At 42.3% G+C, this 14668-nt stretch overlaps 2 protein-coding genes and 1 long non-coding RNA gene across 19 annotated transcripts in view; 2 read left to right on the forward strand and 1 right to left on the reverse strand.

The window, feature by feature from the left end:
* Positions 1-303: 303 nt before the first annotated feature.
* atg4c (autophagy related 4C, cysteine peptidase) lies at positions 304-9015 on the reverse strand. Its single transcript, XM_037470437.2, has 11 exons — positions 8822-9015; positions 8584-8705; positions 7637-7720; positions 7261-7485; positions 5308-5647; positions 4770-4840; positions 3686-3882; positions 3479-3557; positions 2614-2690; positions 2051-2170; positions 304-1662 (listed from the first exon to the last, which is right to left on the reverse strand). Exons 2-11 carry the CDS (start codon positions 8657-8659, stop codon positions 1495-1497), a joined length of 1437 nt encoding a protein of 478 aa, XP_037326334.2. The 5' UTR covers positions 8660-8705; positions 8822-9015; the 3' UTR covers positions 304-1494.
* Positions 7396-8649, forward strand: LOC134132199 (uncharacterized). Its single transcript, XR_009956723.1, has 2 exons — positions 7396-7525; positions 8071-8649. It is a non-coding gene; the product is annotated as an uncharacterized LOC134132199 (long non-coding RNA).
* An 848-nt stretch (positions 9016-9863) lies between the features above and the next one.
* dock7 (dedicator of cytokinesis 7) overlaps positions 9864-14668 on the forward strand; it is a 39167-nt gene continuing 34362 nt past the window's right edge. For 16 of the 17 annotated variants that reach the window (XM_037470050.2, XM_062563597.1, XM_062563598.1 and 13 more), the window contains exons 1-3: positions 9865-10010; positions 12718-12817; positions 13830-14005. In XM_037470050.2, the coding sequence (XP_037325947.1) occupies positions 9973-10010; positions 12718-12817; positions 13830-14005 (314 nt within the window). In that variant the 5' untranslated portion in view covers positions 9865-9972. Of the gene's footprint in view, positions 10011-12717; positions 12818-13829; positions 14006-14668 lie in introns of all 17 variants that reach the window. The other variant, XM_062563600.1, reaches the window with a different exon arrangement.

A 14668-nucleotide genomic window follows, 5' to 3' on the forward strand; every position in this document is an offset into this window, starting at 1 on the left:
AAGGATATTTTCTTTTCCTCTGCAGTGGAACACAATGGCTGCCAGTGTCACTGGGTCACATTTTTTTCCAGTCCCTGGTTAATGGGCTGTAGAGATGGTTAGCACGTACGATTAGTTTTAATCTATTACATTTGACCGGGAGCGAAAGAGATTGAATGCATTTCAACACCCCACTGAGGTTTGCATCAAGCACCGAAAAAGAAACAAACATATATATATTTTTTATTCAACTAGATTCACTTCAAACCCCAAGTGGACTGAAAATAAGCAAACCGATTAAGAAGGTCAACATTTTTTATTCAACTTTTCTGCCCGTCGGTGTTAAAAAATAATTGGACATTACTATACGTTATTAAACATATTAGATTGTTCAAACAAATTACATTTCAGTCTTTTTTGAATGAAGAATCAAAATGCAACAAAGCTTTGCAACCAAACATGTATTAATAGTGTACTTGTTAATTTCTAGCTCCTGAAGGTGTGGATACTGTAAAGGAACAGAAACAGATCATTTTGATTTTCTTTGTTCTCATTAAATTAAAGATTACATTAAATGTAAAATCAATTACATATTGTAATTATAATACAAAAGGAATGGTTTGAAATGATACGAATCCTTTGAACTAATTGGCAAAAATTGTTAATTGCACACAATATTGATTTGGAAAATCAAACGTCTTTTTTTTGGTAGCAAATTAATTGAAATATTTTCTAATTCCCCAAATCTTTTTTTTATGTTTTGACTTCAGTGTGCGTAGGAATATGTTAAATCATCTTACATATTACAAATTACATTGCAACGGGTAATTCATAACAGATAGCACTTAATGAGATGTGATAAATTTTTCCATTTCCCAAATGTCACCCCTGCTCACTTGCATTGTGTTGCATTAATCAGAAATCAATACCAATCTAAATAAAATAATGCAAGCAAACAATTATGTCATCAGAAAGAAAGTGCCCTTCCACATGCTAGGTGTCGGGTGAAGGGTTAAGAAACCATTATGTTTTCATTATTTGGCACCGAAGTTTGGAAAAGTTATTGGACTCATAACATTTGAATCTTTTAGAATACTCCACATTTATCCACATAAAGAATAACCACAGGTAACAAAACTGCAAATACCGTAGATGTAGCAGCGTGAAAGGATTTTGAAATGGACAAACACTAAATGAAACCAACAACACATCTCATAAAAATTGAATATAAGTCTCTTAAAACCGCTGAAATTTTTATGACAAATATATAGTTGAAAATAGAAAGTATTCATCTCCTTCATATGACTATATAAAACAAATGTTGCTCAAGCTCACATTTCCAAGCCAAAGTTACTACGATAAGTAGTTTCCGCGATGTGTTAACCAAGTAATGCGGCAAAAAAAAAAAGTCCCATAACTTCTGTTGTGTCACAAAAGGCTCAATCACGAGGATCTCAGCAGTTGGATTCATTAAAAGAGGAAGTTCCCCCGTCAGTAGTCTCTTACGCAGCAGTGTCAAAGCAGCACAAAGTCCCCCGTGGTGGTGACCGTCCTGCGCGGGTCACGGATGAAGGGCCATTCTCTCTCCTGTGGGGTCAGGCCTGCCGAAAGGTCGTAATCTCTGCCGTGACCTTGCATAAAAGCGAACGCGGGGTATTTCTCCTTCGCCGACGGCTGCAGCACCTGGAACAGCAACAACAGGGTTTCAAAGGAGCACTAGCGTTGCCCCGTCCCGTTCACTCCACAAGTTTTGCATTGAATTTCCTCACTTGGCCCAACAAGTTATTACTGCGCCACGATTATCCCTCTGAGAAAATGACAGTGTATTTATTCTGAAATCATTGTTCCACGTCTAGTTTGCAACATCTCCTCAACATGTTGACTGGCCCAGGGAAGCAAAGCTAGAAGAGATTCATGGATAAATGGTGCCACCTGCTGGTCAACTTTTATCACCCTGATCAAATAGTACACAAAACAGAAATATATGAGCACCATGATACGAATAATCGTTGTGAAACGTTGAAAGCAGGGGTTTTTAAGGAGTCCTGTGTAAGGCAGTGCTACTCCCTACCTTTGACAACTCTTGGCTTATTCTCTCATAGTCTTGAGCACTTTTAGAGTAGAAACCTATAGTGCAGCTCGGGTCCATCTTGCTGAAAGGCATCTTCTTCGGTGAGGGGCAGTGAAATGACTGGACAAAAAGAGACAAAAAAGAGAGACCCAATATTCATGTGTTACAACTGTGGGGCAAATAAGATGTATTCAGCGTCACTTGATGAATTAAATCCTATTCATCTGCCGTCACGGCATCCATAAATGTACAACTTGGGCGTGTTGTCACATTGCATACCCCCCCGCATGCAAAAGCATTAAACAGAGTTACTATAGGGCACTGTGAGCTGGTTCTTATGTATGGGCCCTGAAATATTCAGGCTCAGAATACCTGATCCGGTATTTGCCGTATTTCTCTTAAGTGGCAGCTTCACACATCCGGGCAGCAAATAAATCAGCAGATAGGGACTCGGTAATTGGGCCATGGGCTGCTTTAAGATTCATACCTTAAGTACTAACAGAAACTATTAAATTCACATTACCGGGGCCCCCAGTCAGCTCGTCTGTGTAATTTCACATTACCTGGAGAGGGAAATCGCTGGTGCTGACATCCACAAAAGACTGACAGTAATGAGGGTCCATGTAAATCAAGCTGTCATCTGCAAGGACAAAACAAAAGACAAGTTATTCAAAAACATCGGATTATTACAAGAACGCACTTCTCTCCAATTTCCATGCAGAGTGGCTCAAAGTCACCCGCGTGGCCCGCTGTTAGGCCTGTGTGCGTCAAACACGCCGCCCAGAAGGTTGTCGCTTTTTAATACCCACCGCGGCGGAATTCAACTCTGCATAATCGGGATGCGTTTGCACAAGCGCATTCTTTTCCACCCACAAAAAAAAAAGGTTGTCATTTAATTTTTGTGTGGGGGGAAATTACTTTTACAAACACCCAATTATATATTCGCCCATTTGCATGTGATGAATGCTTCGCCGTGCCGCGCCTCGGGCAGTGAGAATGCATCGCTTGTCATTTAGACATCATCCGCCGCTGTGGTTCAAATTGGTAAAATGTAAATGCGTAAATATTGACTGCCGAGATGTACAACTGAAGGTTCCTTCTGGCTCCTGAAGGTGATGAAGAGTGGCTCACTTTGGGGGCACGGACACAATTTAATGCAAGCCTCCTATGGAAATCCCATTACAGCTCACAACTTGGGAGGTTTACCTGTGATAAATGGGTGAGGCTTTGATGGGTCAGAGGGAATAAAGTAAGCGCTGCCTCACTTGCTTCCATCTCCACTCCTCTCAGTTTTCCTCAGGCAAACAGGAATACATTAACTTACTTTGTCTCGTCACACGGGAAGGGTATATTATGCAAAATAATCTGTTATTCACACCGTGCGCTCACTGTGTGTCTTTCTCTGTTTTGCATTGGGCCGAGACTAACCTTGGAATCCTACAAAGTAGCAGGCCTGTTTGGGCTTCCCGCCGATGATGCCTATGCAGTAGTCCAGACTCAGTATGCTCTAAAGGCGGAAACAGGGACAGAGGAATACAAAGTAGATTTTGATTCAGGAGATAAAATACACAAAATATACGGTATTTCAATCACAGGTTGGGCGTACGGGAGTTGAAAACACTAGTTTCCGCTCACCTTTGCCACGTTAAAATAGTCAGGGTTTGTCTTCTCCCCCCCCAGCCGCACTGGGATGAGGATGACGACGGCTCGGGCGCCTGGCGCCGCCGAGGCTGAGACTGAAGCGGGCTGTTCGCTCTGCGGGGACGGAGGAGCCTCGGCTCCCTCGGCCGCGCCCGGTGCCGCGTGGCTGTCGATGACATCAGCACTGTACACTATGGGGGATCAATATCAAGCGGGTCACTAGTCTGTTTCCATGCCTGCCCTGTCTGTCAGTCTAGCTGAAATGATGTCATTGTTCATTAGAGGGAACGGTTGTATAATAGACAATTGTGTTTTATATTTGATTTGACACAGTTCTTATTTCTTATGAGCGTCCCCAACATTTCAAATTATATGCATTTGCCGGTAAGATTCTGCTTCATAAATCTCACTTCTACGTCTGAAAATATTTCACAGTGGTCTTTAACTGTATTTTAAAAATATTCCTTATTTACCCTCTGACAAATGCTTTCATTCTGTTTCGGCTCTGTCCAAACACACTGTAAATACCTAGGATGCATATTGTTTAATATATTAGGGCTGCAATTATTTTTCCAAACTCCAACCACCCTTACAACATCCAAATGTATTCAATTTATAGTGCGATAACAGATGAAAAAAGCAAATCCTTCCCTTTTGAGAGAGGGGGAAAAGTACATGTTTAGCATATCTCTTTGACGAATGACTTCAAATATTGAAAAAATGATTTTCCACATTGTTGCATCCGATGGACATTTGGTTAATTCCATCTCGTACGGAGGGTCACGTCTCTCTGTGACTCTCTAATATTAAACTCATAACGCGCCAAGACACTCGCTGTCACACCAGCCTTCTTCTGTTCTACTGAGCATGAATCCAGAGAGCGATATCGGGCTATCGCTATAGATTTTGGACTTGATGTATTTGTAGGGTAATAGGCGCAGGGAGTCTCCTGTCACCCTTCAAAGCTGCTTTCGTAGAGTCTCCCAGCAGCAGAGCGAGGTGGTGGAAAGAGAGAGGGTCAGTTTGGGCACTGTGCCCGGTCTCCTGTTTTTATCATCAGCGGGCTCATCTTTCATACCTGTGCAGTCCTGGGAGACATACGCAGTTATGCCCGCCAAGCCGGGGTCCATCGCCTCCTCAACAGCCTTCCTGAGAGAGACCGGGGGGACGGAGGGGATTTAAATGTCTTCATGCATGAGGTTATGTCAAGTTAATATCAATTTATTACCATCAATTTACCATTTTCAAAGTTTGGGCTGGATCTTAGTAGTGTCTGTACATACAAAGATCAGTATTAACATGGTGGAAACACGTTGTCCATTAGTTGATTGAAAGAAAATTCTTCACCATCATTTTGTTGCGGGGATATTTAAGGAATGTATCTCTTATTATCTCTAATTTATCTGGTTACAGCTTCTCCAATACAAATGTTTGCTTGCCTTGTTATGTACCTCTTTCAAATAAAACACTTTCAAACTTTTAATGCAAGTTTATTTCATAAATTATAGATCAAATTAACCCCGAAAGAAAATCTACGTAGTAATTGAACAAAAATTGTTGATGAAACAGCAATAAAAACTGAGCCATTACTGTGAAATCCCTGGCTTTAGACCTACTTGAGGATGTGTGCCACCACAGAAGGCCCGTACCAGTCCCCTGCCTGCTTGCCCATAGTCAGGCCCGTGGCAACCAGCCTGTGGAGGCCTAACTCTGCCGAGGGGCTGTCTCCGAACCAGGACACCAGGGTGCGGTGGTACATCTCTTTCAAATGAGCATCTGCCTCCTCTGCGGATCCCCGGGCGGGGGCTTGGTGCGTGGGTGGCGAGGCTTGATCGGAGGCCCCGGGGGAGCCTTGAAGAGAGGCCTCCAGGGAGGCCACCAGACGCCTCGCCGCGGTGGCAGTCCACGTCTCTGCGTCCAAAGGCTGGAGCGACATCGTCTCCGACCAGGTCCAGTCTGCGGAGGAATAAACCAGGAGCTGTAATCAACTTCAGAGACTAAAACCTAGGTTGAGTTTTAAAGTGGCCATTGGATAAAAATTGGATTTTGCTAAACAACTGTACTTCTTAGACCACTGATGGTACCTCGGTCTACCAATATCCTCTACTGCATGTCTGTGGGTGCATATTTCAAGAGGATTATTTGTCATGTAATGCTTATAGATAAAGAAGTTTGAAAAACAACTGTAACATGACAACAAAGAAAATAAATTAGCTATGCATTTGTGAAATAACGGTTTTATTGTAGTGCTTTGTAATAGAACATACTATTTGGCAAAGGATCTATGAGGCTCCGTGGACCTGATCACACATCAAAGTTCAATTCAGAGCGAGCAAAACATCTTTTGGAACTTGATATTGAAGGTTTTTCTCTTAAAGAGACAGACTCTTGTCTTTTCAGTAACAGACTAGGTGTCATTCTGTTCAATTACAAAGTTTGAGTGTCCCAGTATTTCACTTTAACGATGCCTTAGCCTTACAAACAGGGTGGGAGCCGAAGGCTCAGGCTATAAAATGGGCCAGACTAGAGTCTAAGGCATTAACAAAATGACCTTGATCCAAAGTGAATCAAAGTGAAATTGATCAATAAATATCCCTAAGTTACCATTAGTCATTTTATAGAGAAATATGTCATTAGTGACATATTTTAGATTGGACAGAAGAACACGTTTTAAATATTGTTTTCCAAATGACTGCATTAAACTCTCATTATGTGGACCTGTAAAGCATAGGACACTTCAGAGACAATAGATCCAACAGACATGAGGAATTCACTCATCTTAAATGCTTTGCATCAACCAAATTCAACTTTCCTCATTAGATTGTGGATGAGGAAACTAATTAATTTGAAGTAGTGTCTAAACATCTCAAAATTTCTACATTCGTAGCTTCTTCTCTAGGGCCAAGGGCACTTCCGCAGTTAGTTAGTCAGTTCAGCAACTGTTAAGCATGAAGGAAAGTACATTTTTGTTTTTCTAGTGCGAGGGTTGAAATCAGCATTTTGAGCAAGGACAATCAAACAGTCAATCAAAAGAATATTAGTGTGTGACACCTTGTAATTGTTTAATTGTCACGGTTTGGGTTCTTGTCTTGTTTTATTTTGTGGTTCAATGTCTCTCGTGTCTCTGGGTAACTTCACTTCCTGCCTTGTCCTGTGATTGCCTGATCGTTTCCACCTGTGTCCAATCACCTGCACCTCCCTAGTGTATTTAAGCCCTGTGAGTCTCTTGGCTTGTGTTCTGTACCATGGCAAGTAAGTATTTTGCGGTTTCAAGTCCAGGTCCCTGTTTTTTTTTTTTTTTGTCTGTTTTGTTTTCTCCTCCTTCCTCCCCTTTTTTGGTTGGAGCCATTTTGATTTTGAGTTTTGACGATTAAAGTCCTTTTATTTTTCAACAAATACTCCGCGTCGGAGTCCTCCCTCCTTGCCCTCGCACCCCGCGTATTGACAAAATCCAATTATTAAAGTGAAGTTATTTTCTAAAAACTAAAGATATGTTCCATTTTCTCCTCTCCCTTTGATCACGTAGAGTTGGAACTTTTCTCAGGTGGGTTTGCTGCAATTCCACCCACCTCGACCCAAGAAGTGCAGGGTCAGTGCCTGAGCCAGCATCATCTGCCCGGCTCTCAGCATGCAGCCCCAGCCGCAGTCGGAGGTCAGGGGGGAGCTGGGCAGAGGCGGGAGCTCCTCCCTGTAGGTCAGCCACACTCGAGATGCAAAATCCTTGCGGAAAGCTTCAGCGTTCCCCGTGACGGAGTCCTCGTCGGAGGCTTCGTTAAAGGCTTCTCTGTCGTCATCTTTGGGGCAAAACGGATGACATTTGATCCACTCAGATACGTAAGAAATACTTATTTTCACTTATTTTCTATAAAATGGCCTGAATTGCTATGTGAATGTCATTACAGGTAGTGTGTGTTTACATTGTGGTCCTATGCATGTGCACTATACCTTCGGCCTTAAAATGGTAACATTTTCCGAGAAGAAACACCGGGGAATTTCTACTGAATGAGGTCTTTGACTTTAGAGCCCAACCTAAGAAACAAAATAAAGAAGACAATATGGTACAGTTAAGTTGATGGTTAAAAACAAAGGACTACTGTGAAGACCCCGCCTCTTTCGGCTGCTGAGCTGGCCGTGTATCCGTGGATTGTGTTGTGCAGATGACCGTTACTGTGCTTGGGTCATAGAAAAGGGAAATTGAAAACACTGGTGGTCCCAGTTCTATAAGAAAGGACCTCACCTATTCCAGGTCGACCAAACTAGACTTCACTCACGCATTCATTCGTTCATGCAAGATCTTAGGATTTCTGACTACTTACTCTTATTATTGTACTCACTACCTTTTTTCCTCTTTTCTCCCTGTTATGCTGTATGTAAAACAGGTAGATAAAAACAGTGCTTTTTTAAATAAAAATAAACTTTACTCTTGGTGGACAGAATGTCGTAAAGCTATTTTAAAGGCTGACTCAACTGCAGTGTCTCGTTGAATTCTGATGCATGTTTTTATTTGTCCCGGCTCTTGTGTGTGCAGTGCTTGTTGTTGATCTCTTTGTACTTACTTTGAATTGTAAAAAGTGTACCTGTGTACCTGTACTTGATCTTTTAGCAATTTGCCTATTTACATCCTCCTAGAATTTTTTCTTGGAACTGTGAACAAGTATGTGCATCAAAAAGTAAAATCCTTTGTATGTGTACATAGATAATAATAATTGGTATATAAAGCTGATTCTAAACTACAAATGGCATTTCAAGTAGCATAACTACAATGGAGAAATTAAGATTGACAGGTCAAAACTGCACAGCACAAATGCATGACACTATCATACTTTACATTAAGTGGAGACAGGACTAAGCTTGGGTGACGTGTGTGTGTTAGCCTGAAGCAAATGACTTACTGTATTTTACATTGTGCCACACAGACAAGAACTTTGTCTTCAATGTTTCCACCTCGTCGCTCCCTTTATTCTCCATTTAGACCAGCAAGGAATGTAACCCATTCCCAAACCGCGTACAACCCCTAGTGCACAACACACATACAAGTGCAAAGAAGAGAGTATGGATAGCTGACCAGGATATTCCACTTCATAGAGGAGAATTATATGAAATCACAGCTTGCAATTAACAAGTATTTACCTTGGGACTTTCCCTTCGATCGGGATTTTTTTCCTCATTTCCTGCCACCTACAAACGTTATTACGTTGTATATTGCATATACGCCGGTGACTTGCAGTATAACCTAATAATACAATAATACTGCCCCGCTGTCTCCGATGTTTACATACTGAGGAAGTAGAAGAGCAACACTCGTGATCTCGCGGTGTTTCCGCCTGGACCAAGAATACGCTCGATGTGTAAATCTGGGTAATCCGAGCGGGCGGAGTTTAAACCGGTTCACCACTAATAAGAACCAGTCGTATTGATTTGTACAGCACATCGTACATTATCTAAAGGGCCATCTTCATGATAAGTGATGGGCAACGAACAAAACTCCATAATTCTTTATTGCATCCAAACACATTCACCACGTCATATCCAATCAACTTCCCCGGCCACACCTGGAAATGAGCAAATACAGCATTGGATTTAAGAAACATCTTTCTTCTAACGAAGTCCCGTGTTGCTTGTGATATATCAGTGTGACTTTTACGTGGAATTATCTGTGTTCATACTGTGTATTTCATTATTTTTCATCCACTGACTTGTCTTGAAAAAGTTACGCTGCTGTTGGTGACGTCAACGAGAATAAATACATATTTCAGTTAAATAATGATTGAATAAAGAGCCGGCACAGATAAAAACACTTGTGAATATTTGTATGCAACTCACAAAAACATTATTGAAAGTATACTTACAGTGTAATATGATAAATGCAAACGATTTCGATTTTCAGGTTGAAAATTGAAGTGAAAATTACAACATTGAAGTATGTCTATCTAGAAATAGATGTCCATGGTACCATAATTAAAATGACAACTGATTCATTCACAATGGAAAAAAACTAAACCTAGTAGTATAACTCTAACCTAAACATAATCCCATATGTAAGGGTGACTTTTGTGTGACTTTTATTTTAAATTGACAGTGCCTTGTAGTTTTACTCCACACATTACGGTGCGCAATGGCTTTTCATTGGGTGTGTTCTGTTGCAAACCGTTGCTGCCATTACGGTAATCATCCCATTCTCCCGTTTTCCAGTTTTCCCCGTGGCCGAGTGATTGGAAAGCGGAGTCTGTCTCCTGTAAAGCCTGCCTGGGGATTTTTAAAGCACGTCGGCGGCCACAGCCATGGCTGAACGCCGCGCCTTCGCCCAAAAAATCAGCAGGTAAAAGACTCGAGACCCCCCCCCCCCTCCCCCTCCCCCTCCCCGTAACGAGCTCGTCAAAGGCGCAGCGAGCACCATGTCGCCTTTACGCTAGTCGCCCCGGAGACCACCAGCCGGGGGGAACCCCGTGAAGGAGGCCCGGCCAGCAGCGTAGCCCGGCCGCTCCGAGCTAACGTTAGCTGCGCTACTTAGCCACATCGTTAGAGATGCTCAGACCCACCCAAACAGACGTCACCGCTAGCTGCTAGTCTCTCTCTCTCCCCAGGAATGCTAACAAAGGCGAGGAATGTTACGTCCTTGAAATACACGTATCTTGTCAAAACGGCACCCGGGTTTTCGCTAATTATCTGCAATACGAGGAACTCTCTGTGCATTGGAATAAAACGTTAATTTTAGACGGCTAGCGTTAGCCATCTTGCAGTAGCCTACAGTAACGTTCGCCAGCGACCAGGAGCTAGGAGGCACTAACGGGAGAGATGAGCCTGAACTTTTAAGTTATGTTTTAGGCGAGAACCCATTGACAATAGAGAGCATATCGTCGTGATGCACTGAGACTGGAAACAAGAGCCTCCATCAGCAGCTAGCAAATGTACGATGTAATAATCTCTCCCCACCCGCCTCTGACTGATCAAAGTACGTTAATCTCTTTAACAAAGGTCTTTGTGCTAGCTGTCAAATGCCATCACCCCAACTGATGGCTACATACATCGACATATTCTGTTGTCTCAGCATCAACACAGACACATTTAGCTAATCGATGAACTCACACTCAAGTGAATCTCCTAAATATTGATAAATACAATAATATGTGTCTGCTTCGTGATTCGGGTTTTCTCTGAATCAATGCTATGACGTATTTGGAGAGAAGGAATAAATGCTCACAGATTTATTTTTTCATTATGGAAAATATAGATTATTAAAGAAGGCTTACACATGATCTTCTCTGTTTTCCTCTCTTAAGTTAGATATAATCATCACAGGTTGGATTCTGAAGTTAGTCTGCTGTGATCATGGGGCCCTTTAATAATCAAAACCCCATCCAATGATTGAACGTTTCATATTGATTTATGTTGGATGGCAGGTTGTTCACACCAGAGGAGACCGAATTACAGATGAACTACACAGTGATACTGTGTACATCTATTACATTCTATTGCAATAAAATACATCGTCAGCTAATGGGGATACATTAAATAAACAAATGATATCACCCAATATCAAAAACACCACCAACAGAGTTTTAAAAGAAAACAAGCACGTCTTAACCTTACAAAAGTGGTTGGCTGTTGTCTCAGGATTATGCTCTGCAGGTTTGTGTGATATTAAATCCAGTGCATGAATTGTTGCATTTGAAATCTCGGTGAAACTCTCCTAAACACAAGTGTAACAAGGTTTTCACTCCTAGTCATGGGGACTGACCTGCTTTTCTCATTTTGCTCAAAGAAGTGCTGCCGACGTTAAGTAATGAAAGTGAGTTATCGTACGTCACAAAGTCACTCAAATTGCCAGTGACTTTGCCCAGAAGTTTACACCGCACGTCTCAGTCAAACAATTCTCTCGCATTGTCACCTGCAAATGCCACAGCTCATTATTCTTCCCTGGGCATTATTGTTGTTATTACCATCTTCTAGATCGCAACCACCCTTTCTTTACCACGCAGTTCGTCCCTGTGTTGACCAGTGCTTAGTAAAGGTCCGGTGCGAGGCATCGGGGGAGGACTCCTGAAGGTCTTTGTCGCTTCAGTGCTTTTGCCGCTCTCCATTTGCACACACTGTGAGCTGAATCTCTTCTACAGAATGATATCATGTAATTCTAAATGAGGGGAGTCTTCACCTCTTGAGTTGGGCCATGCAGGTGTCCTTCAAAGACGTTTTGCTTGAAGCTCTTTTATTTCGCAACCTTGTATTTCTTTTATGGTGGAACGGTTGGTACACTCAGCACTTTAGTGGCTTTTGGGAAACCAGATTCTGTTCAGACATTTACGGTTTTGCAACATTGCTGACTGGAACGACACCTAATCCTTGCTCACCCCCGTTGTTTTAACCTTCAAACTAGTTATTGTGAAACTGCCATCAGGGTGGAGAGCAAAGGCGGACCAAACATGGGGTCACATGGTTGGTTACGAAGAAAAGTGTATGAATAAACCTGTTTAACATCACCTTGTGTCTTCAAGGTCCAGCCCCTATCCTTGGTTCAAAAGTGTTATTTGTTTGTGTCACTTTGGGCTACTTGCTGTGCTGTTGTTTTGTTCAAGGCGAAGGTCTGAGTGGTTTTGGTGGTTTCTGTGATTTAAAAGACCTGTGTAGCAACAGCAGTTGTTGAACAGCGAGAGCTTTGTGCTGACCACTGGGGTCCAGTGGATTTTCTTTTATCCTTCTCTCCTCTCTGTCTGGGTGTAAAATATGATTTTGATCAAAACAACACAGTAAAAATCCTAATTCCGCAGAAAGAAATGTTCAATCTTTAAGTCATTTTGAAAAGCATAATGGGTTTGAAGGCATCAGCAAAATTCTGCATTGTGAAAGGTTATTACGGGCCAAACATCATCGCAGTACTATATTGTTGTGATTATGGATCTTAATGACAGGCCCCAACTAAATAACCAACCAATGTGTAGTTAGTGGATCAGCACACACTTTTAGATGTACTGGGTTCACGCTCTCGTTTCCTCTCTCCTCGCACCCTCCCGTCTCTCCTCTGTTTGCAGGACTGTGGCAGCAGAGGTCAGGAAGCAGATAGCTGGCCAGTACGGGGGGTCCCCACAACTATTCAAGAACCTCAACGTTGGGGCTGCAACAAGCAACAATGTGAGTCGTCTCAAGGGCGTTTAATGGCAGGAGTTATTGATAGGTCTTTGGTCTTCACACGACTGTGACAGCTGCTGCTTCTGCATATTCTGAAACCGCAACATTACAAACAGCATCTAAGTTGTCAACAGCAAATTGGTGAAAAACACTGATGTCCAATATGTTTTGTCTTATAAGCCTAAAGTACATTATCTCAAATGGCCACTTGGTCACTGCTATGTTAGGACGAACACACACTCTGATGAAGAGTCCTCTCACATAACATTTTATTTGTTTTGGTATAAAGAAAATCACATCCTGGGCCGGTTGGAGAACATATGGGATTTACAGATGTTCAAAGAAGTATTTTAACAGGGACGGTACATCCCACCACAATATACAACACAAGAATATTATTTTTTGACCATTAGAATGTGTCCACAGCTATTGTTGATGCTAGATTCCATGAGGGTAAACCATCGACTCCCCCACTACTGCAGTAGGATAGTATTTGTAGAATTACAAATGTTTGAGGCCAAACAGTGTGTTTGTCAATGGTTAAGTGCGAACTGTCCCTCAGTAGCCCAGAACCACAACACCAGCAAATACTCAGCCTCTCCTCCTTAATTAGGGCTATAGTTGGCTTTTAATTAAAATCTGTAGACACAAACGCACACTTTCACTCTTCACACACTTAAACTAAACCCTTTCAAACCGAGATTCGCCCTGAGTTTGTCATTTCAAACGCATAGTAGGGCTAGAGAAAAGGTTAGTCTAAGCTTGCACTCGCTAGCCTGCTTACCTGCACCAGCTTGATGACATGTTAAAGCATTTGCCCAAATTCAACATTTTATCTTTTTTAGAAGTGGTTTTCCGGTTTGGAATGATAACACATAAGCCAGAACAGTCCTCCAAATGGAAATAACATGCCATGGCATTCATGTACCTAATAAAATAACAAGAGGTGCAGAACTGAATAGGTGACAAAGCTAATTCCCCTTCCCCATGCCTGTGATCTTTCATCTTTCATCAGGTTCCCCTCACAGAGGCGGTGGAGCCAGTGGATTTTGAGGAGTACCTCATCACTCACCCTCCCATCGTCGAGTCGGGCCCCCTGAGAGACCTGATCGAGTTCCCCCCAGATGATATTGAGGTCATCCACACTCCCAGGGAGTGTCGCACAGTCGCGCAAGCTGTCCCGGAGGAAGGGTGAGAGTGCTGTGTAGTGGATGTGCTGAAGGTGGTTTGTAGATGGTGATAATTAGGGTCCTCGCTACGACTAGTCGTAGAGGAACCTATTGTCACGGTTTGGTTTTGCTTCCTGTTTTATTTTGTAGTTTCATGTCTCTTATGTCCCTGGGTTAGCTTCACTTCCTGCCTTGTCTTGTGATTGCCTGATTGTTTCCACCTGTGTCCAATCACTTGCACCTCCCTAGTGTATTTAAGCCCTGTGTGCCTGTTGTCCCCCGTCGCGTCATTGTCTGTTACTTGTCGTTGGTGCACGTCGTCCTGTTTTGGTAAAGAATAAAGATCACTTGGTTGGAAGACCCTGCATTTGAGTCCTGCTTCAGCCTGCACCAGCAACCATCCTGACACCTATTGTATTTCAAGGAATTATTATTATTATTTTTCTCACAAACCGCGGGCCTTTTTGGGGCCTTTATCATATTCAAAAAGTTGTTACATTTGGCATGAATATCTGGACTGTTAAAAAATTTGATTTTTGGTCATTCCTTCCTGTAGTTTTGGCTCTTCGTATGACAGAAGAGGCAATGCAAACATTGCAAATGTGCGTTACTGTGGGATGTACCAGCAAGATTAAATAAGATCCGCCTGATGTTTGTTCACGAGGACTAATGCCTTTAAAGTGGG

Source organism: Pungitius pungitius, chromosome 7, assembly GCF_949316345.1.
Source record: "Pungitius pungitius chromosome 7, fPunPun2.1, whole genome shotgun sequence".
In the NCBI taxonomy this organism is placed as follows: domain Eukaryota; kingdom Metazoa; phylum Chordata; class Actinopteri; order Perciformes; family Gasterosteidae; genus Pungitius; species Pungitius pungitius.

Bases quoted from the DNA above. Each gene is read 5' to 3' on its own strand.
- atg4c (XM_037470437.2), bottom strand. From the start codon at position 8,659: ATGGAGAATAAAGGGAGCGACGAGGTGGAAACATTGAAGACAAAGTTC. The intron at 7,486-7,636 runs GTATAGTGCACA...TTTGCCCCAAAG, and splicing joins TTACCATTTTAAGGCCGAAG to ATGACGACAGAGAAGCCTTT. The intron at 2,691-3,478 runs GTTAGTCTCGGC...TTGTCCTTGCAG, and splicing joins CTACTTTGTAGGATTCCAAG to ATGACAGCTTGATTTACATG.